The sequence below is a fragment of the Periophthalmus magnuspinnatus genome, chromosome 3 (genome assembly GCF_009829125.3).
Source record: "Periophthalmus magnuspinnatus isolate fPerMag1 chromosome 3, fPerMag1.2.pri, whole genome shotgun sequence".
Lineage (NCBI taxonomy): Eukaryota > Metazoa > Chordata > Actinopteri > Gobiiformes > Gobiidae > Periophthalmus > Periophthalmus magnuspinnatus.
In genome coordinates, this window is record NC_047128.1 from 30,443,314 (window position 1) to 30,466,256 (window position 22,943).

The window sequence follows — 22,943 nt, forward strand, 5'->3', positions numbered from 1 at the left end:
CTTAGCAAAATATTAAAAACACATGTTTGTTTTGTGGTAACGTCTGTGATTATTTGTTGACGAGTTTGAGGGTGTTGGAGGTAAGGTGGTCTTTTTAACACTACAAGGTGAGAAAAATGCAAAGCTGTTTAGACTTAAGAGTTTCCATGTGTAAAAACAAACACTGTAATGCACCTACTAAAGTGATCCTATGTTCAACAAGCAAAAAAGAAGAAAAAAGATAAGGATGGTGTGAAAGTGTATCAACAAAACTATTAGTTCAATATAACAGTTGTGCACATGCCACAACATCTTTGCTTATTTTTTTTTTTTAGGTAAGTCTTAAGTGCATAATCGGACCCAATCTCAAAAGGTTGTTCCAATGAGAAATTCCAAGGTAAGAGGTAGTAAGAGGAACAGTCTTTAGAGTGTAGTGCTGTAAATCACGGACATGCTGTATGGTCAGAGCCGGCTCCAGACACCTCTAGTATAACTGTTTTTACTCCATAGGTTCCTTTACATTTCAGGGGAGACAGTTGCAGTGTTGCAGCCACATTTCATGCCTTCTCAGGCAGCTATCACAGTGTGAGCGAGCTTCCTCTCACATATGAAGTTAATGTTGAGGTAACAGAAAGTTTGGCACGATCCTGTCAAAAAGGTATTTACACACACTAACCCTATGCACAAGCACTGGTCTGTTTCTCTTTCACCCTGTCACATTTGCATAATAGGGATTTGAGCCAAAACTATAAAAGAATACTTTTTTAAATGGACAGCCAAACATGAAACTAAAATGTAAACAAGAATGTAACTTTTTTTAATTTATTTTAAAAAAGACAACTCAAAAATAGATATGCACCTAATTTAAATTAGGTGCATAGTGAAATTATTAATTATTTTGTATTCTTGCTCTTTGGACTAGTGAACAATTAAGAAAACAATGACAAACCATGGGATAAATCAAGATAACTGGAAGCAAATTAGGATTTAAGTTTCATCTTTAAACAAAACCCCTCTGTGGCTCACCTGGTAGTAAAGAACACACAGTAGTGACTCAGGTTTGATTCCTGATTCTGGCAAATGAACCCTTTGTATGACTTCTCCAGACTTCCTGACAGTCCACTGTTGTGATCAGATAAAGGTAACAATAAGAAATACTATACATTTCACATACGGCATGTATTGATTGAAGAGTCACTATATCAGTGCCCCACCTGCATCTGATTTGCTCAAAATTGGTGATAAAATGACCACATAATCTGCACTTGTTTTGAGTGAGGAGGTGGAGAGCTGGTTTTAATTGGGATGAGGAGGTATAAACTGTAACCTTATCTGTAGAAAGCTGCTGTGCACTTCATTGTTTCTGAGAAATATGACAAAAACATCAGAGAGTGGAAAAGTATGACCTCAGGCACAAGAATCTGACAGACATAATCCAATCATACTATTTGGACCTAACTTGAGTTTAACGCCAGTCTATACATCATCATACTGTATGTCTAATTTAGAGCCGCCAGACTGCTCTTTGAACGTTTGACAATCACATGCAGAAAAAAAATATTTCAGACACTTAATCTGCAAATAAGACTTTAAATTCTGGGTTCCAAAGCAACCAAGTAAATCCTTCATGAGCCAAGAGTATTCATAGCCCACACCTGAAACAATCTACTGTGTTGGAAAGTGAAATAACTTGAAGCTAGATAAAACTGAGAAGTACTGACGAAAAAAGCCCTATAATTGATAACATTCTTCAAATATATGTAAGCGAGGTAGACTGTAAAATTAACCACAGAACAATGGGGATTCTCTGGTGTATTCGTTATTGCACGTCATCCTGGCTCTCTTCAGCCGATCTGATACACCGCAATCACACTTAAACATCTCCCTCCAATGCCTCAATAGCAATTATGAGAGGTTATCAAGGAGCATCTAGCAGCCAAGTCTGACCATATGAACCCAGCCTCATTTCCCCTAAAATGTGCCCCATTGCTTTCTCATTAAAGTACTCCTTAAAGCAGTAGAGTTGGAGGAGATCTGATGGAAAGTGTTTGCAAAACTATGCTGAACAAAGCTGGCACTCTTTATCTTCTAGTGCATATTAGTGAAGTTGAGAAATGGTATTTGCCATGTTGCATTAGCCTGCTGCTGTCCCATCATCATCGCCTGCTGTTCCAAGCAACAACATGATCCAAATGCAGTCCAGATGTCAGAGTCATCAGGCTTCAATATTTCACTACCTAGACATTAATCTTATCAACTGTCACAGAATCCGGTGCGATAACATCTCACAAGATCATTTTTTACAAATAGTTTGCTCAGCTGACCATCACTCACTTGTAACTGATAGCAATAGATGGTTCATAAAAAAATAAAATATTTTTATTCTGCAAATCAAACATCATGTTTTTAAGTGGAAAGCAATACAAAAACATAATCAACTGGGATAACACTTAGTATCATTTTGAAGTTAAATTTACTAACAAAAAATATAAATAGCTAATTTGATTGTTGCCAAGTCATGACTGATTTAAGGGTTAAAAAAATAAGCATCCTGACAAACGGCTGAAATTTTGAGAATTTCTGACTGAATAAATTGTACATTAGACTGGTTCAACCATGTTTCTGTAAACAGCTCCATGACATTGGCCATGCACCACTGAAGTCAAGTGGGCCTCAGAAAGCCAGTGCCTCCTATGTTTAATGATGAGAAATATTCCACTGATTAAATGTAGCATGTGGGCCTCACTCGGGCAGCAGGTATTATACTTCCTTAGGACAGAAACAACAGCCTGTAGCAGACTGACTGACAGTTAACTAAGCTACTTCTTTAACTTGCCATTCAGCCTCCTTCACACCGGGCAAAGACTCTTTTCCTCTTTGAGAATTGTTTGTCCTTGGAGTGGAAATCCAGTTTGATGGGTTTTGATTGCAAGGTCCTAAGCCTGTTTATCTCAGGGCCAAGGTCAGACTGGTTTCCCCATTTCTGGGCTCCCAGGATCAGTCCTCCTCTGAGGAGAGCTGGGCTCCTTCATCATGAACCTCTCTGTAGGCAGCCATGGGGCCACCGTCAGGAGTGTAACTCCCCATAGAGATCTTCAATCCCTCAGACAGCTTCTGGGCTGCCAGCTTGGCCTGTAACTCCTGAAATTAAACCAACATAAGGAGACATGACATGAATAGACTTGTAACCAGAAAACAGAAAAGTCTAAAAAAAGAAACTCCAGTATGGCCACAAAACCACAGCACTGGTCAGATACTTTTCAAAATGACACACAAGATTAGGTTTAGTCCTCATTAAACCCATCAGTGCCAGTTGAAGAGGAAATCAAACACTGCCCTCTGCAGACTCAATGTGGTTAGTACATTTTTCTGGAGTATAATTGCTTTTTGATTTGCTCATGGAAGAAAATATCCTATTTTGAAGTGTGGATGGAAAAAATTATTAACTATGTTATTCTTCTGAATAAGCCCTGCTATATACTATGCAACTGATGCAAGTGTGATATTATGACATCAGGGAACATGTAAACTAACTTTATGAAATCAATAAATTATAACTACTGACCTGTTGTTTCTTGGTCTGCTGTTTAAGGAGGATGGCTGATTCTTCCAGTGACAGTAGCTGGGCAGGACTGTTGTGCAGAGGAGGCAGTTTTGCAGCTGTGATGTCATCCAGGTGTTTCCTGTCACGCTCCCTTCGTGCTTGTGCAGAGAGAGGGGAGGACGTCCTGGAGGATTGACTAGGAGACGATGAACCTGAAGGAGAAATGTTGTCTTTGCTTGGCAGCCTGAAAGAGGCAACGCAAGTGTTACACAAAAATGGAGTGAAGCTATACAGTGAATATAAAAAATAATATATGAAAAATAAAACTCACTGATTAGTTTTGAATTTTGACTTTCTTGATGATTGAATATTTTCAAACTTTTCTATAACATTTAAATAGTGAGGCTTTGCTGGAGTATTCATAAAATAATTCTCAATTGATCTCCTCTGATGTTGGTTGCTATCCCCACTTGAACCATTGCTGAGCGTGACCCTCTCCATGGCCTCCACAAGTCCAGTCTCTGGAGCATGGGTCTTATCTGTTGTCTCTGCAGATTTACCAGATGATGAAAAAAAACACACTTGTGTTGGATCACCTGCTGAGGATGTGTTCTGAGCAGGCCGTTGTTGCATAGTAAAAGCTTGTTGATATTTGGACTGAAACCCCATCCTGGCTTCAGATACAAGTTTTTGTTTTATCTCTGCCTCTTCATGATGTTTAAGCGCTTGTTGTATTTTCACTGCAAACTCCTTAATTTTTTCCCCTTTGTCCGGAAGTGTCTGTATAAGTCTTCTGCAAAAAATATATAAGTAAAAAATATTGAATAGTTTTAAACACAAGGAAAATTCCAATGTCACATGTAGACCCGTGTTTATGTTGTAAATTACTGTGAAATCTATAATTATTGGAAAGCAAGGAAAGAAAATTCAATAAAATGCACCTGGGTGTTTTGATGCACTGTCAATGCTAATTATACAGAATATTATGTGTTTAGTACATTATATATTTAACCTACGTGTTAGAAAGAATCTTTTCTTGTCGCAGCAGAAGCTCTTGAAGGTCTTGTTTGCTGTGTTTTGTCAGATCTCCCACTTGTCCCTGTCGTTCGGTCCACGACATGTTTATGTTCATTTAGTAGTGACAGCTAGCTCGACTCCACATGTCACAGATACACGTCCAAATCGCAATATTCACCAGGGAAAACTACTTCCTTACTTTTACCCTACCACAATATTACACCCAATAGAACCTTATTAAACATGGTAACATTACAGCCTGGTAAAAGTAATATTTGACAATATATCTCTCAGGAAAAGCGCTAAAACTCGTCGAACCTCCTCCATGATGCTCCAAAACACAGTGTGATTCTTCTTCATGAGAGAAGTCGGTGGACCCGCTGCAGACATGAGGCTCTACTGCCCTCTGCTGTTCATCATGTCGACAGTGCATGAGCGCCTCCTGCTGGACAAAACTCTATGGCATAATTCGGCTATGCTATCACAAATAAATCAATAATAAACCCAATTGAACTAAGGTCTAGATACCCTATAGGCATCATCTAGGATAGTCATTGACTTGAACATGTCATATCCAGAATCAAAATGGTCTAAACATTTGCAACATAAACCATTTAGAGTATTTAGACTCTAAATACTCTAAATGGTCTAAATTTTAGAGCATATATTGGCATGTAAATGAAAAACAAAATATAAACTTAATATTTATTATCATTTTTATTTTCAAATGTAAGCTTGGTTTAAGTCTTCCTTTGTGACATGTAAAAAAGGCACTTAAAAGCAACACAGTTGTGGCAGTACAATCATTTGTAATAGTTACACCAATGGCTCAGAACTGTTGTTAATTTACTTAATGTGTGCTCTCCCTCCACCAACATAAAATAGTATCAGTATCATATCACAAAGCGTCTTAAATACAAATATTTTCATTTTTGTGTGACAATAATAAAAATACTGATTTAACTTATACAGAGCAAGTATAAAATATTGGGGAATATGCATTAGACCTGTATTAATATAGCTTTATCTGAACATTAGGATCAAGTGCCCATATATTAAGTAAACAAATATGTATTCTACAGACACTATTTACATCATATGTATATATTATGTAAAAATTACAACATTTTTATAATGTTGTGTGCAAACAAGCATAGAAAACTTCCAAAAGCTCCCTTCACTCAATGTTAATCTTTGCTGTCATCTCCATCAGCTTCATGAATGGTGTATAAACTCCACGTCTACTGGGCGATAATGACCCAAACGCTGTTTCCTGGCGATCTGAGGAGTCCACTTCATCTCTACCAGACTGTCTCGGGCTCATAGGATGGTCCCCTCCGGTAGAAGGTGGGTAAGTCAGTACCCCACTGGGCGCTGAAGGGTTGGCCTCCAGGATGCGGCTGTATTGGACAGGAGTGTACTTAAGTAAACTACTTTCCAGACGGCTAGGGGGAGGATTGTTGGAGTTGAATGTCCTGGGTTGGGGTCGGGTTGATGTTAGATAGAGAGATGCAGGCTGGAAGAAGGATTTAGATGATTGAGATGGCACAGCGGATGAGGAATGGGTGGGAGAGACAGGGAGGCTCAGAGTTGGTGACGTGGAGAGTGGGGGAGACAATGGAGGAGACAATGAAGGGGACAGTGGGGGGGACAGTGAGGGGGACAGTGGGGGGGACAGTGGGGGAGAGATGGACTGAATCGGTGAAAGCGGTTGACTCGGTGATGATGGGTTGAAAGGTGATGGATGATGATTAGGTAATGACGAGTGATTAGGATGTGACGGTTGAAATGGAGAAAAGCTGTCAACATTGTGTTTATTTGGGTCACCCCTGTAAGGGTACAATCATATATTAGCACAGAACCCTACAGAAGAGCTACATTGTCTAAACCAGGGGTACTCAGACTTTTTCAGTATGTGAGCTACTTTTAAAATGATCGTGTCTGAAAGATCTACCACCTAATACAAACATGTTAAACACATATTTATTTGTAAATGTATTATGAATTCTTACATGTACAGTGCATTTTCATGTACCTTGATTACGTCATGAGATAATACTGCACAACACAATTGAACTTCTTACATGTTCATAATTACTTGAATGATGATTACTGCTTTGATGACTTGTACTGAATGGAATCAGTGAGGGATGCATAGTTCGGGCAGAAGCTTCTGACAGCCAGGAATAAAATTGCATTTTTCGTTTGAAAGCGATAACAGAGCTAATCATGTTGATTACAGTTTTGTCTCTTTTATAGCCATAAAAATCATGTTAAACGAAGTATCAGAATTTACTGCATTTTTTTCACGCAACTACTTCTATTTGACACATCCATCCGTATTTTTTCTTTTCGCATCGAATAAATGACTGGGCAAACCCCCGCAGCCCCGCGCTCTCATTCGTCACCTTCAGGACAACAGAGGCAGATTACCGTAATGACGGTAAAATATCTAAATAGCCCCGTGTCTCCGCTTTGAGACGCCGTTTGAATTTACATGAGAGCACGACCGGGCGCGGAGTTACGCTGCTGGAAAGTCCACAACCCGCTCTATCAGCGACGATAGGATCCGACGCTATGGGGTTAAACTAACTCGCGCTTGTTTATGCGTGTGCAGCGCCCATGATGTGACCTAGGGTCAGGTGTAATCTGACTGTTGTCCTGTATATTAGTCATGTGACTGGATGGATGACGGGACGTGATCTACCCAAAATGCCTTCGCGATTGACTGGTAGATCGCGATCGACGTAATGAACACCCCTGGTCTAAACTGATGGTACTCAAATATTTTACTTGTTAATTTACTCAAGTTGGCTTAAGAATTAATAAAAATAAAAAAAAAACCTTTTGCATGCTTTAGTAGTTTTCTATTTTTTTCTTACCTGGGGAGCAGATCACAGTCTACTCCAACTTCCCTTGTATCCAAAGCCTCTCTTGGCCTACTCTGTGTGGACATAAAATACTTGAGCTTGTCTTCTAATTCATTATTCTAGGAAAAGGAAAACAGGAAACAAGCAATCAACTCAGATTCATGCAAAAGAGCCTGGAATCACGTGGGTCACCCGTAACAGTGACAGGCAGTGGCACACAGAGTGGACAGTGCACAGCAGCCCAGGGAGTCAGTGGGAGATGTGTGGCCATGCAAAGATATCCACCGCACACCACATCTTTAACCCACTACTAAAAAACCCATAGAGAGTCCTTACCTCACACTCTACGATGGCAATCCTGTCCAGGAGCTCTGAGATGAACATGTCTTTTTGGGCAACTTGAACTCTTAGTGATTCAACCTGCAATCCAGATAACAGTTTGCATTAGTTTAAAAACAGAAACTGAAGCTATATCATCAAACAGGAATCAAAACAAGAAAGTCAAGACAGGTTCAGGTATTTGTCTAAAACTGGAAACTAGCTCCACCCCAGCGCTGCTTACTCTCAAACAGCTTTATGTCCAAAGGGCTTTATATGGTCTGCAAGCTTCATCTGTTGAGCTAATCTGATAATCCAGACGTACTGTCAACAGAGGCCTACATTTGCAGCTTTTGTAAAATAAATGAAATCACTTCACCTCTTCTATCATTCCTTTGACCTTCCTCTGCTGACAAAACACCATGTCATTTAAATGTTTGATTCTTTCTTTAAGGTCTGCAGCTTCACTCTCCAGTTGCTTGGACCTGAACAAGATAAATAAATAGCAGTATGAGGTGTAAAATAATGCATAGTTTGCCAAATAAAGTAGAAATACATACTTTTGGACTACATTTGAATCTGTTGTGTCAGACAACTCCAACAAACGAATGCGTTGCTCACATGTCTGTAGTTTCTTTTGGAGTTGACTCTTTTCCTGCAAGCACAAATAAAACCGTTTCACTCAAGAGAAAGCATATTTAAGTGTTTGTTTGGACCTGATGTTGTCTGTGCAAAATTATATATCATTAACTTTTTTAGCTCTTACATTTCCCATACAACCGAGAAGTCGCTCTACTTCTATGATCCGCTGGTCTCTCTCTGCGATCTTAGCCTCTGCATTTTTGATGGTTTTCTCTGCTTCCTCAAGTCGTCTGATGTATTCGTCAAGTTGTGCCTGAAAATATTTTTTAAAAGCAAAATTCAGTAGAAGATTCAATCTACAATATTGTATTGTTAGATATTGTTGTAATTGTGACTTGCATTCCTTTTATTTTGTTGGTATTGTTTGTGGTTTCTTCTGGCATAACATGTACTACTTTTCTAGTTTATGAATAACAGGTCAAGTATGCAGACCTGTAGGTTTTCAATCTCCTCCCTGTGTTTGCGTTGCTGCTCAAGTAGTTTTTCCTCATACTCTCGCTGTAGTTTAGCTGAGAGCTCATGAAGGGCCCGCGTGCCTGCCTCCTGCGAAGACTCCACCTGGAAGTATTACAGCACACTGTTAAGTACTGTACAAATAAAAACTCAAATACTATTGTTGCACCTGATGTTCCCCAGAGGATTATATAGGTTTATAATATGAGGATAATCTATCTGTGTAAACATGTCTAAACTTTGTGCCAGTCCCAGAAATAAATAAATAGATAAGGTTGTAAAAGCAACGATAATATAGGACAAAAAATGAAAAGTATAAATAATACAGCACAGATGTCATCCTGGAAGGATAATCTATCACACATACACTATAGTTCTTTGTGTGGTCATTAGGTAATACAGATTTTGATGAAATTGATGCATTTTAATTTCTAGAATATAATTTACATGATAAATTGTTGTCTTTCAGTTCTGGGTACTGTTTTTATTTTAATTTTGATTGTAACTCTTGAACATTCAGCACCTGTAGCCGCAGCATTTGGTTTTCAGCCTGCGCTTGAGCTAGCTCATTTTCTTTGTCCCTCAGTTTTTCTTGGTTTTTTTCAAAGGTGCTCCTCAATGTTTTCACCTCCTCTCTCAGGTCCACCCTGTTTTGACAATTTTCCAGCAGAGATTTCTAAAACACAGGCAAACTTGTAAAACACAATTAAATTAACACTGATTTCTAAGGTTATTAGGATGTTATACCTGCAGGCCGAGGTTGGCTGATATAAGTGAGCTGTTCATTTGGTCAAAACTGTCCATGCCTTCAGTCCGAATCTTCACCTCTGCCTCTAAACTTCTGCTTCGGGAGTTGGCTGTCTGTAATACAACATTCAGTGCTATGTTAACACAGTGACATAAGGATTTGTCCAAAAATGTTCTTCACAATGTACCTTAATTTCTTGAGTAAACTTTTGCATTGACTGCTGCATCCCTCCGAACTGGCTATACATGCGTTCTCTCACCTTCTCCAGTGAATCTCTTACCTAAGCACACCACACATATAAACAGGTCAATAATAAACACTGAAACCCCATACATAGCCACTGTTGATGTCCAAGTTTCACTCACCTCTCTGATGTATCTCATCTCATTCTGGAGGTGACTGACGCTCCACTCCCGTGCCATCACTTCCTGTTGGCGGTCCGAGCCAGTCCTCTGCACTACGCCATACACTTTGGGCTCATGAGGCTGCAGGGAGGACTCGGGCACCCCATTTGCCTCGTCTGTGAGCTGCTGAGGGAGACAGGATCACGGTGCTCAAGTTTCTCTACACAACACTAACACTAGACTAGAATATTAAGCCTCCTGTATTCTCAAACAATTCAAACTATTAGGGAACAAAATGTTCAGTCATTAATGGCAGTCAGGATAGTCATGTGCATTTGATATTTTAAGCACTTCTGCTGAGCTAGAGAAATGAGACGATGGGAACAGTGAAAAAAGTGCTCAGTGAATTGAAGGTGTCAGGTTTCTGCAACCCAGTACATGAGTTGCTAACGTTTCTTGACATTGTGCATCTGACAACCAAACAGCAAATGAAAACTTAGGTGCATCTCTCTGATCCATGCATATAATAAATCACATAACGCTATAGTCATAAAAATATTTGAATGTAGCATTTGCAGAACAGCATCCTAGAGTAGAGCTTCAGTGTCAATAAATAATTAATGGTATTTGGTACAAGTTGCAAATGTTTTGTTTAAAACCAATGAGCAAAGCACTTTTATTTGACTCAGATAGTCTTGTTACTAATTTGGTCCCTTCTAACAGAGATAAAATAATAATAATATCAATAATAATAATAATAATAATATAATATAATAATAGAATCTTTGACATAAGTTTAACTATTATCACTGGTTCTAGCAAACTATACTATGTGCAAAATTTACTTCAGCAAAAGTAAAAAAAAACAAAAACAAAAAAAAAAAAAACATAAAACCAATATTTAATGTTAATAATTTTTAAAAATCCATTTGTTATCCTATAATTGATATAATAATTGGTTTACTCCTGACCATTTCAATGATATCCATTATTTCCACAGAAATCCCACAGTGCACTGTGTTTAACTTGGACAATTATGTTTACCTGCTGAGGCGACTCCCTGCCAGCCGGCCTCTCTCTATGGATCAGCCCATTCTTCTTCTTCCACGTCTCCTTTGCATCTTTGTTCTTCTCAGACTGTAGATACACAAATGACGTTAGATGACAAAACTTTTGAATTTATACATTTACCTGCAAAAATTAAATTACAATGAAATGTATGGATACAAAACTCCTCACTATTTATTATGTGCTGTATAAGTCCTCTGAAGGTCCCATCACGGCCATGACATCTTGTAACCTCACTCTGAACATTTGCCAGAAAAAGGAGGCGTCTTTCTGCACATCTCTCTCAGATAAGAGAGAGGAGGGCTTAACAAAGACAGCACTGTAGTCTGTGCACAATGCAATGCCTAACATGTCTACACCAAGCATGCTGTTGGGAAATGGTGCAGGGTTGCTAACAGGCAAACACAAATTCCTTCAGTTTTGAGCAGAGTCAGGTGTCTTCATCATTTTTATGTCTCTGTAGGAATTGTAGACTTTATTTAAGACATGACACAGGACTCTCTGTTTATTAATTTTAAGATGAGACGGCTACTCTGTAATCTGTCTTTTCTTCTTGTGTTTACTATAGGTTTAACCTGCTTTATGACAACACATAAAACTACATCAAGAGGTCTTGTTACATAATTATAGGTCCAAGTCATGTCAAATATTTGACTCCCCTCTTTTCCCTCATATGACTGAGACTGACTCGCATGCTTGGATCTTCTAAGAAAATGTTAAAAGTGTGTTTGAAGTGAGCAAGAGAAAAGCAGCTCATGTAGCGCACTGACCTCAATCATTCTCCCTGACAATGAAATCTAATGCTGTAGTTATAGAAACATAAAAGGCTGAGATGCAGTGTCCTGCACCATCTGTTGTCATGGTGCAGATGTATTACATCTCAACATCTTCTCAACTAGGCCGGCTGGATCCTCGCCATCATGTCTTGTGTTGCAAGGCACGCCCTTTAAATTTGTGGATAACTATTTTTTTAAGGTATAAGCTATATCTCTGGCAGAGGATGTATGTATTACTTTCTTTCTCCATGCTAAAATACCCTTAATTACCCAACAAAATCAGAAAAGCATGATTCTGACTGCATTAACCACAGCCTAAAGGAATCAGATAAAGCCATGAAAACTACATGACAGACTTGAAGTTTTGTGAAACTCCATGTTGTTTGTGACAAGAGCAGAGTCCCGGACGCACCACCTGCACTGAGCCTGAGCTGCTTAATACTTCATGAACAGGATACAGACGGTAGAGTTTTTAAATGGCTGAACTCTGTCGTCACTTATCAGTTTGCACTGAGGCACTCCACCACTACAGAATGCAAATGTTTACAGGAGTTAACTTCTATTTTCAACATTACAGAACCAAATGCTATTGTTATAAGTTATTTGATGGAGGTTTTGTTGTTACACACATATTTGTATCCTTGCATTGTGGTTGCAATAGAAAACAGACAAAAACAGACACCACTATCAAACACATGTGAGCGAATCCAACTGCTGACCACATTGTCCCTGCTGCCGCTGCACTGTCCGGTCACACCCTCATGGAGATTAGCACTATCAATAGAGTTAACAGGAGAGCAGATCTTTGTTCAAGGTTCAGACACTAATGCAGTCTGTTGCTTTCTGAACAATATTAGACTCTTGTTTTTTCCTGCATACATTTTCAAACACAAAGCAAAGCCTACCACAGCAAACACACATGCGCATCTCAGAGTAGTCAAATTTCACACAACATGATCAGGCATTGAGAGATGTGTGTGAGTTTAATTTGGCACTCCAACTATGCCTTGGCATTGATCAGTGTTTGCGGAGGTATCACTCTGCTGATTTTAAAACAAATAATGCAGTCAGGAGATACAGACGATATTATAGCTATTGAAGCCAGTGAAAGTATTTGCTTTTTTACTATGGTATGGAAGATATTTACAATAGAGAGAGGTCTGCTTTGAAGTCAATGAGAAACAGCTGTGTAGGCATTATCTCACATGCACACTCTGTCCAGATTGTAACGCATCCAGATGAATCTTTTCTATCTGTCTATTTTGGACTTGCTTGGAGGATTTATTGTCACTTTCTATGACACATAATCCCTGATCCTTACCACCAAGCCCAAGCCCAAATAAATTGCTTCAAACTATTCTGATTGTAATAAAACAACAATGACAACAAAATAACTTACCAGGTTTGCACTTCCATTTTCTCCTGCATGGAGGGTTAACCTGAGCCGCCTGAATTTCCTCTGGAAAAGATATGCAACAATTTAAAACATCTGTAACATCCCTTTAAACAAACATTATGTAAACGTGTTGTCTTGTGTTTGTGTTCACAGTTTGTAGGTTGACAGTTAAACGCTGCACTTCTGAAGATGTTTAAAAGTTTGGTATCAGGCACACTAGTGTTTCTTCAACAACAAACAGCAGGAATTACTATAAAGGCCATTTGGTACAAAGGACTGTTTTATCAGAGAACAGTTCAAACAAACAAGGGCCTTGTCTGCTGCACACACTGCCAGTGGAAGCAAAGCAGTAATGCACAAATATACAATATCCATAATATTCAAATATGACCACAAATGTAACCATGTTGCACTGAACGGATACTGTCCACCAAGTTTTAGCCCACACATAACAGAGCAGGCATAGTAACTGTTCATGCCTGTTAGTAAAAGAGGCAGAGTGAGAGGGAGGGAGAATAAGTCTTTGTTTGGGACGTCTTACCTCAGCCTCAGGAGAATCCTCGGTTGTGGTTGTGGTGCTGGAAACAGTTCGCCCTGATCCGTAGCGAAGCATGTCTCTTGTTGTGTCCACTCTTTGCTTCTCTTCCTCTGGCAGGGGACCCTCCCACCCTTTCCTCTCCCCTCTCTCACTCTCCTTCCTGAGTCAAGCCTTCAGAGCGGTCATCAGCCCCAAACTCCACAAGTCCAAGACACGGGAAATTCCACTTTGTTTTCACTAGAGCCGCTGCTGCTGTCCACTGCTTCTCTCTCCTGAAGAAAGTGCCTTCAAGTTCAGAACAACACATATGTCATTACTGAAGTCCTTCCTCACAAGAGCACCTGCCTGTCAGCCTGTCAGTCACACAGAGAGCAGTTCCCATCAGACCTGTTCCACCACATTTCAGCTGCCTCCCCTGTCAGCCCGAAGCCCCGGCTGGGCGTAGCCTGTAGCTTGCCCCGGGACAGGTGCACAGGCTCTCAACTAAGGGAGGGGCCAAGGGGCGGAGCCAGTACCTCTCTGATCTCAGAACTAGCAAGCTGTGCGTTTACACACAATGTTAGTGTCACTGGACAATAAGAAGTACTACATGTAATCTAGAGTAGTTACTTTACATTTGTCCACTGACAATAGCAATAAAGCATATTCTGATTCTGAAAAAAACCCAAAAAACTTGAGTTTCTTATGATATACTATAATTATAACAAACAGTAGAACAAAACAAATTGTATCACAGTCTATTGTAACATATATAAGTGGTTCTCAAACACCACATTATTTTAAACAGATAAAGCACTGTTTACCCCACAGGGACAGTTGCAGCCTTGTGCCAAACAGGTGCTACAGACTCTTGTGCATTATTGATACCTACGCTAGGGTATATGAGCAATTAAAGGAAGCCATTATTTTTTCATGGTATTGTCACTGTATAATGCACTGCTACACTGTTTACACTGTCTATACCAGGTCACCCCAACAATGTCTGTAAGCAACAGACGCCTATGCAATCATCCTTAAAGATAGGTCGCAGTCCTGGTGAGAATGGCCTGAAGTCCCTCCCTTTTTTATAGAAACTAGACACTGATATAGTATGCAGGAGGATCCTACTCACACTGTATCAAGTTCAGGGTCCAATTTTTCACCATTGAGTCCAGTTGTTTGCACATGTCAAATGAGAAAGAAATACTATTCAGAACAATATGAGAGGCATTTTTACAGGTTCTGCAGGTTAATTAGTAACTATATCCAAACAAATAGCTCTTTTCCTATGAAGAGGTCGCTTGGCTGGGCTTAGGGGGAAATAAGGTTCAAATGCATGTTGGCTAGTGTATCTCCTATTATCCAGATCAGATATTGCACGTTGTGTTGACACAGCATGGTTGATGCTGGTTGCCTGGTGTTGCAACCATCAACAGCCCTTTGGAATCTATGTTGAGCTGTTGTAAATGCTTGACAGAAAGGACCCGTTGCAGCTGATGACAAAAAAATGGCACAAACACATGACAGCCTAACAATGCAGCATTGTAGAACGAGATGCAAGAGACATAAACAAATACTTTGTTTATTTATCATCTAAATGTATATCTAGCCTACATTTACAATTGATAACAGTATATTATTTAACAAAATATGTTACTGAATTACTCCTGTACTAGATTATTTAAAATTACTACATGTTTATAACTGATTGAAAACATAAACAACCATTTAAGTATAAAATGAATGAATTAAAATACCTTAAACTTCCTTACACATGAAGATAAATGGGGCTCGAAGACATCATTTTTAACTAAATTGGGTAAAACAAACTGAATCTACCTGTTTTTGTCCTAAAAAATACAATTCATGAGTGATTTCCCTAATCTTCATGTTTTTGGAGAACTGAGGTATGTCTAATCTGAGTGTGGCGGGGTGATGAAGACTAGAAATCCCCTAATCACCCTAAAGTCTCATATTTACTCACAAACACCAGCACTACACATAAAATATTATAGCTTATTTGTTTGTTAATCAATATATAAGCTACATTTCTCCTTGTCCCCTGCTATAATGACTGAAATACTGAAATTCTTTTTAAAATCAGTCATGCAAATACAGACTTGGTGCCGCTAGGGGGCAGCAAAGCACTACACTGTACCTGATCAAACAGAAACCATCCACTTTGAAGGAGGTAGACCTTTTTTCATAGCAAAGCAAAAAACTTAAAAATGGTTACCTCAAAGATGGTAGATGGACATGTTTTGGTGTTTCGTAACTTTGAAAATGAAACTCACACAATCTTTTGCCATGTGCATTTGCTGGACTGAAGTCACTGAAGCTCAGAGGAAAAGTTTCCAACATCTATTAGTTTACTGCTTGACTTGACACATAAGCGCAGGGTTATACTGTGGCACTTTTAAGCCTGATTTGTTTTCTGCACAGAGAAAAGCTACAAACGAAGGCCACCCTGCCTCATTGTGAAAATAAGAAAGCAGCTCTACAGCCCCTCTATGCTTAAGATTTATAGCAAGATTATCAACTGCATATATAGCCCACTTTATTTTATTTTTTATTTATTTTTTTGCATTTTTTCCCTTTCGCATAGTGGGTGTTTTTTGCTGAAATAACTGAGAATGCATGCTCAGAATTTGGACAAACTTGACACTGCAGTTTTGACCTGAGAGGGAATTTAATCTGAGGAAATATCTCTTTTATCAAACATTTGACACAAACACAACCCTGAGAGGAATGTAGATATGTTTATTTTAGTTTCAACAAAATTTATGAAATCACGAGATTATATACAGAGGTAGTGGCAGCAATTCACTCAGAAAAGAGTGCAAAATATGTAAGAAAAATATGATTGTCATTTTCCCTCATAGTATAATATCCTCAAAACAACAGTAGGCCCAATGAGGAAGGCCATATTTACAGACACCACAAATATGAGTTCAATTTATACAATTTCTTCATATATCTTCAGTGTACAGTGTGATGGCATTATTGTTCTGAGATTGAATTTGCTATCTTGGTCTTGTAACAACTAAAATGTAAAATAATAATAAAAATAAATCACACAAATAAAACTCTAAATTGTTTAGGCAGTTTACCAGTAAAATTCTTAAATCAATTACAATTATTACATGTTGATTGAAGAGTTAGGGTGGTGTATAAAAATATATAAAATAAATGTGTACAAATCCCTAACTCACTACTGAAGCATAAACCAAAACGTCTTTTTTGTAAAACCATGAATAAATAAATTCTTTCTTACTTCATATAATGAGAATTAAACTTCATTCTATAAATGAATGGAATGCTTGTCATTTATAAAAGCAGATCATACATAGTAATACATCTAATAAATGTTGCACAATGGATAGATATGAAATCACAGGATTATTTAGTTACTTCATTTTGTTAAAAGACAGAAAGGGCTTATGTTGCTTTACAGTGCACGTCAGAAGTATTGAAGTTACTACAGCTAAAATAATCATTAACAGGTAATGCGTAATCTATTGGAGAAAGTGGAGATATACAAACAAAAAAGTGTGAAAATGAAGATTCCATTTGAGACATATATTGTAAGAAGAAAGGTACAACATTTATCTTTTAACATTCAAAATCCAATAATACTGAGTACATAAATTTTCATGAGCTTGATTGAGAATTATAATGTGCATGTTGGATTTTCAACACTAATATTTTGACTGGTCCCTGAATTTTCTGATAGACTTGCAAGTGTAACATCATCATTTTACACATCAATCGGCGTTTGCCTAGTCTATGGTTTGGTCCCATTTACATAGCAAATGTGGATAAGATGTTGTCCTGGCTGGAGGAGCGCTTGTACACTGAGGTGGAGCTGAAGTACGTCTCTCCATCAGTGCTTAAGTCATCGTCGTCATCGTCGTCGTCCAGAGTGTGGAGAAGAGGTGCGGAGGTGCTCTTACGCCTGACACATGTACACACACACACACACACACAGTTAAAGAAACCTCCACCACCACTTTACACTGACTATGTAATCTGTGCCAACTCCTCACCTCATCTCGCTCCTCATGGCTTTCAGCTGGCTTTGGAGGTGCTCGTTGGTCTCCTGTTGATCATCGAGCTCGCGTTGCAGTTTCTTCTTACCATGCTCCAGACGGTCGATCTCCTCCTCGGCCTCATCCATCTGGCGCTTTAAGGCTTTGAGACGCAGGTTTAACTGGGAGAAAAATACAGGCAATGATTATTGTTCATTTAAATCCATGGCTAAACTGTCAAGAAAACTAATTAATATATACCTGGTTCTTTTCATCTTGCAAAGTGTTTTGTTCCTCTTCGACTTGCATCACCATTTCTTTCACCTTCCTCTCCAGTCGCCGATTCACCAGCTGCAGGTTGCCACGCTCCCTAAACACAGCAAGAAACCATTATCATATTTGCATATAAGTTAATAACTTAATTATTTTACATTGCATTAAATTCCTTCCTGCATTTTTTGCTACAATTAAAATGTAAATAGTCTTTTTTATATTTTTTTTCTAATGAGTTTCCAAAACTTGTGATTATACAGGTGCAAAACAAGCAGCAATGAAAGTACATAATTATTAACTCTGAAATGTGAAATAGTTACATATTCAAACTTCAGGTTATTTTGCCTCATGCCATCCACCACTCAAACTACTACACAATATGCACTTTTATACACCCTGTACTACACTTACACACTAAATAAATATAGCCAGGGATGGACAATATATTGGGTCCAATGTTGAAAATGTAGCAGACACTTGGGTCCAGTACATGCCCTTGTGTCATTGCCAGTTTGTCCCCAGTGGATCAGATTTTTCTTTCTGATCAATTACTATCAGATGTTGGTAAAATGAACATATTTTAAAAATCCATATCAGACCATCCCTATCTGGATTTCCTTGACATTTCCATATGTTTAACTTCCACTTATACATCTTAAAAAATCCTTAATTTATCTTTTACTCACATGGCTAAGTATAAGTAAATGTAGTGTATGTGTAAATTGCACATAAAAACACACTTCACTTATTCTCTTATGTTCATGCTCGGGTCATGTTCACCTCACCTTTCCTCTGCTTCGAGTCGCTCCTCCAGTTCCTGAATGCGCCCCTCCAACTGGGATATCAGGCCCTCTTTGTTAGACTTCTGAGAGCTTTCTAAATGAGCCACTCTGCTTTTAAGGTCCTTATTCTATATGGTAAGAATAGGATCACAGTCAAGTATATACAATATTGAGTAAATACGTAGTTACTGTATGAAATGTGCATGATTGTTCACTAAAATGACAATGAAAGGACACATGGATGAAATGAGTGTTTGTGTGTACACGGGGGATGTTGTGTAGTTGTTTAGCTTCAGACAGGAGAGTGTGTACCTGTCTCTCCAGAGCCATCTTGTCACACTCCAGGTCCTGTCTGCTGGCCCTCTCCTGCAGGAGTTCATTCCTCATCTGCTCCACCTGTCAAGCCGAGCCCAGACACTGTCATCTCCCTGCTCCCACACAGTCTGATGACAATTACAACAGAAACCACTGCAGCGCTCACCGTGCCTCACAGCTAAACAATAGGATTTAGTTCTGAGGCCCTGCTTAATTTGTGGCCATGATTTTCAGGTTTGGCAGCATTCCACATTTTGTTTTCAACGCTATAATCATACTTCAGTGACTCAAAATGACATTGAAAAAGTCAGTTGTGTCTGTATAGTCTTTCTGCTCAGTGTTGTATTGTATTGACAGATTTGAAAATAAATGGAAAAATGACAATAGAATATTAACATTTACTTCACGGCACCTAAAAGGCAAACTGTTAAGCAAGTTCAAAGGAGAGGGGCATGAAAAGTAATCAATAAAGTGTTGAAGGTTCTTTCTTTGTAGAAGGAGCAGAGAATTGGTGATATTTTATGCCAATTAGTGTGTGACAGTGGGCTGCTCTGATGAACGATGGCCCCTATAACTTGTGCACCCAGCACAGTGCTTGAGGGAGCTGAATCAGCAGACTGGAACATACAGTGAAACTAATCTGCTTTGTGAGAGACGGCAGGAGAGGAGAAGGGAGATTACTCTCATTTAGACAGGAGAGGAGCACCTGGTGCCAGGAGAGGCGCAGGTGTTCCTTCTGCTGCCTGTGCTGCTGCCCCTCCGCCCCGCCGCCCCATAGCCATACACTCCCACCCCCACCCCTCCCGCACATACACACTACGACGAGTACGCCACAGAGCTCCAGCGTTGCCTAGACAACCGACCCCATGCTGAACCAATGCCACTTTGTCACAACGCCACTTTTTGCTCTCTGCCAGAAGTTCTGCAAAAGGGAAAGCGTTTTATGGGATTTTAATACTCAACTTCTTTCTACTGAGCCTCTACTTATGCCATTAGGGCACAGTTCAGAAAAACTGGCCACTACGCTTGAATCAGACAAACTTCTCCAGTACAGGTTACATTATAAACCAGAATAAACATGCAATGCATCAAATTAAAGCTACACAAATTAGACAAAAATGTGCATCAGAACTATATTAGTGCTAAACTTGAAGTGAACTCAACAACCTGCACAGTGGAGAGTACTTGGCAGTGTACATTTTTGGCTCCAGTCATACATTAAGAAGGATCTTCTGGACTGATGCATGAAAATTAGATACGTGTTCTTGGACCAACACTGGCTCTCTGCCAATCTGAATGATTATCCGAGATTATTTACAGAGCAATAACTTTGTCCATACAAGGAATGAGCTCGGGATGTAGATCACACATGTCTCTTATGAATGAATGAACATGATCACATGATTCTCATTTAGAGATTAGGGAGTGTGCATGATGTTAGCAACTATGAGATAATTTACAGACAGAGATAGAACAGAGAAACTTGTATGATTGTGGTGTGGACGCCAACACAAGTCAGGGTGGAAAATGAACAGATGTTGAGTTTGTACCTGTTCTCGTCCTCTGTCTACTCTGTCCATCAGGTGGTCTCCACTCTGACGCTCTTCATCCAGGTCCATCTCGAGCTGAGCCACTCTGTCCTGAAACACAAGAAAATTAGCCCCTGCTACATTTAGGAGCCCTTTATAAACCAATACAATGCCTTTTATGAAATACCTCAAGCAGTTTTATGTGTTTGGTTGTTTCTTCTTTAGCTTGAACACGAGTCGCAGCCTCCGTTTCCAGATCATGAAGCTTTCTCTCCAAAGCCTCTTTCCTGACGATGGCCTCATCCCGTTCTTTCTGACAGCGCCGCAGGTCTTCCTCTTTGTGAGACAACTACAAGAGACAACAAAAGAACAACTATGATTTTAATCCCTGTAATTATTATGAAAAATAACTTTGAAGACTTGACTCATCTTTGGACTCCATATGTTATCACTGTTTTTCATTAGAATTTTGATAAGAAACAAAGAACTATTCATCTGTCTGGTACTTAAAGGATGTTATGTTTGTCCCATGTAACTAATGAAGCCAGCACAGCGAGCATTTCCCCTGTTCATTCAGCAGAGGTGCCCTCACAGCTGGGAAACTGCCCCCACTGCTCGAAGCAAACATAAAATTTATCATCCAGCTTTTATTTCTCACCTACAACAAATATTTGGCCATTAGTGAAGAATTATTCCATATTTTATCTGATAAATACTTAGTACCTAATTTGACTGTTTTGTATAATGCACACATAAAGACACAGATAATAAGGTAAGGTAATAGCTGCAGCTTTCTCAAAGCTAATTATAAATAAGGGTGTCCTTGCTTTAAAAGCAATTAAATTATGTAAAGTGGGTATTTAAAAAGATACATTCCTTTTACTTTACTTCGCCTAACTTATAATTGTAGTGAGGTCAGGAAATAAGTTTAGCAGATCTGCCAAGTCCTTGTGGGTGGAGGCTGGAAAAGTGGACTCACTGGGCCCAGTTGAGAGCAATCAGTTTCTTTGGAGGAGGAGGATGTGAATCCAGCCAGCACAGCTTTCACAACAATGATATCACATCACTGACATCCATGTCTTCCTGTGCACCAGTCGCACAGAGAAACATGGATGTGGGTACAAAGGGAAACAACCTGGACAATGACCCTGTTTGAAGAAGTAAAAAAACACAACCAAAACTTACTTTAGGGCTGTATAATTCATCCATCTATAAACAGTAAAGTTGTCTTGGTAAAGCATGCTCCAAACTGTGAGTGTTTCTTGTGAGCTTAAATTCATGCATTGTGGTGCTTTAAAAAGGACCCAGTAGAGATTTCATTATAAACAGTCGCTCTTTTGTTTCCTGGATTAGGGTCAAGTGCATTCTATGAATCTTCAGGACCTTGAACACGCTGAATACATTTCCCAAAATATTAACACAGCAATTTCAAATCTGTATTGTGTAACTTTCAGATATCCATTTGGATAAATATACAGCTGACATTAATAAAATGCTTTTCATCCAATCCTTTTAATCTAAATCCTTTCTTTTTTCAGTGGATAATAAAATATGTTCTATAGGGTCAGCTTTACTAAATAACCCCCCTAACTCAACGCGACTTCCTTTCTACAGCATTAGTGATAATTTATACCAACATTCAAAAACATTCTTAGCATACCAAAGGGCTGACAAAGATACACTGTCAAAATAGTCAAAGGATATTAGATTTGAACTGAAAAAGGGGTTGCAAATGAAAGGTGACCACTTCATTTTAGCATTGAAAAGATTAATCTTAATACAAGACAATACAAGTTATAGAAACTGTTTCTATAACTTTCTCTTGCATCAAAAATGGCTAAACTTTTTGGGAGGGAGCGTGAATACCAAACTGATGACATCGCTGTCGGAGAGGGGAGTACGTGGGTGTGGGAGGGGTCGGAGTGAGTCAGAACAAAGCTTCATCATCTGCTGTTCTGCTCAGCCTGACTAATGATGGCCTTGATTTGACCACTCACACCAGGAAAGCACCGTCAGCACTCAAGATCATAGGACAGAAGACACAGGCTTTGCTCATTGTACCTCCTCTTGTAGCGTTTTTGTAGTGAGAAGATATTTATCCACTTCTTGGCCTCGCTCCTTCAAAAGTCTCTGCAGCTCTGTCAGTTCACGCTTGTTCTTTTCTTTGTAAATGTCTATCTGCTCTTGTAGTTCACGGGTGGATGACTGCGAAGCTTCTACAATGTCATTCATCTACAAAGAACGTAAAATAAAATTCCATTATATTCTCAAAGATAGAAAACCCTATTGTGATGGTGTACAAGCCGTCACCTCTTTCTGAAGTTTTTCCACAGTTCTGTCCAGC

At 39.1% G+C, this 22,943-nt stretch overlaps 3 protein-coding genes across 5 annotated transcripts in view; all 3 read right to left on the minus strand.

The window, feature by feature from the left end:
- Positions 1 to 2,331: 2,331 nt before the first annotated feature.
- Positions 2,332 to 4,900, minus strand: polr2m (RNA polymerase II subunit M). Its single transcript, XM_033984694.2, has 4 exons — positions 4,540 to 4,900; positions 3,855 to 4,316; positions 3,545 to 3,767; positions 2,332 to 3,120 (listed from the first exon to the last, which is right to left on the minus strand). The coding sequence occupies exons 1-4, from the start codon at positions 4,653 to 4,655 to the stop codon at positions 2,977 to 2,979; spliced, it is 945 nt and encodes a 314-aa protein (XP_033840585.1). The 5' UTR covers positions 4,656 to 4,900; the 3' UTR covers positions 2,332 to 2,976.
- Positions 4,901 to 5,235: 335 nt separating this feature from the next.
- On the minus strand, positions 5,236 to 14,120 carry myzap (myocardial zonula adherens protein). Of its 3 annotated transcripts, none has more exons than XM_033984677.2 (14): positions 13,697 to 14,120; positions 13,159 to 13,218; positions 10,960 to 11,052; positions 9,937 to 10,101; positions 9,759 to 9,851; positions 9,571 to 9,684; positions 9,347 to 9,499; positions 8,803 to 8,928; positions 8,495 to 8,623; positions 8,289 to 8,383; positions 8,108 to 8,213; positions 7,747 to 7,830; positions 7,423 to 7,529; positions 5,236 to 6,369 (listed from the first exon to the last, which is right to left on the minus strand). In XM_033984677.2, the coding sequence occupies exons 1-14, from the start codon at positions 13,766 to 13,768 to the stop codon at positions 5,718 to 5,720; spliced, it is 2,049 nt and encodes a 682-aa protein (XP_033840568.1). In that variant the 5' UTR covers positions 13,769 to 14,120; the 3' UTR covers positions 5,236 to 5,717. The 3 variants fall into 3 exon arrangements, with proteins under 3 accessions (XP_033840568.1, XP_055076947.1, XP_033840574.1); XM_055220972.1 differs by having other exon boundaries at positions 5,338 to 6,369; positions 9,937 to 10,098; XM_033984683.2 differs by having other exon boundaries at positions 5,338 to 6,369; positions 7,423 to 7,484.
- Positions 14,121 to 16,418: 2,298 nt separating this feature from the next.
- cgnl1 (cingulin-like 1) overlaps positions 16,419 to 22,943 on the minus strand; it is a 21,970-nt gene continuing 15,445 nt past the window's right edge. Inside the window, exons 11-19 of the mRNA XM_033984737.2 lie at positions 22,910 to 22,943; positions 22,661 to 22,831; positions 20,787 to 20,948; positions 20,621 to 20,710; positions 19,068 to 19,151; positions 18,759 to 18,883; positions 17,962 to 18,070; positions 17,719 to 17,882; positions 16,419 to 17,627 (exon numbers count right to left, since the gene is read on the minus strand). The exon at positions 22,910 to 22,943 is cut by the window's right edge and continues 119 nt beyond it. Coding sequence (XP_033840628.1) covers positions 17,474 to 17,627; positions 17,719 to 17,882; positions 17,962 to 18,070; positions 18,759 to 18,883; positions 19,068 to 19,151; positions 20,621 to 20,710; positions 20,787 to 20,948; positions 22,661 to 22,831; positions 22,910 to 22,943 — 1,093 coding nt within the window. The 3' untranslated portion in view covers positions 16,419 to 17,473. The remainder of the gene's footprint in view (positions 17,628 to 17,718; positions 17,883 to 17,961; positions 18,071 to 18,758; positions 18,884 to 19,067; positions 19,152 to 20,620; positions 20,711 to 20,786; positions 20,949 to 22,660; positions 22,832 to 22,909) is intronic.

What these genes read in the sequence shown, in the direction of transcription:
- polr2m (XM_033984694.2), bottom strand. Translation starts at nt 4,655, where the DNA reads ATGAACATAAACATGTCGTGGACCGAACGACAGGGACAAGTGGGAGAT. An exon ending in GAAAAGATTCTTTCTAACAC is followed by an intron (nt 4,317 to 4,539) that starts GTAGGTTAAATA and finishes TATTTTTTGCAG; the next exon opens with AAGACTTATACAGACACTTC. An exon ending in AGCAGACCAAGAAACAACAG is followed by an intron (nt 3,121 to 3,544) that starts GTCAGTAGTTAT and finishes GTTTAATTTCAG; the next exon opens with GAGTTACAGGCCAAGCTGGC.
- myzap (XM_033984677.2), bottom strand. Translation starts at nt 13,768, where the DNA reads ATGCTTCGCTACGGATCAGGGCGAACTGTTTCCAGCACCACAACCACA. An exon ending in AAAATGGAAGTGCAAACCTG is followed by an intron (nt 11,053 to 13,158) that starts GTAAGTTATTTT and finishes GTGTATCTACAG; the next exon opens with TCTGAGAAGAACAAAGATGC. An exon ending in ACCAAATGCTGCGGCTACAG is followed by an intron (nt 8,929 to 9,346) that starts GTGCTGAATGTT and finishes TAATACTTCCAG; the next exon opens with GTGGAGTCTTCGCAGGAGGC.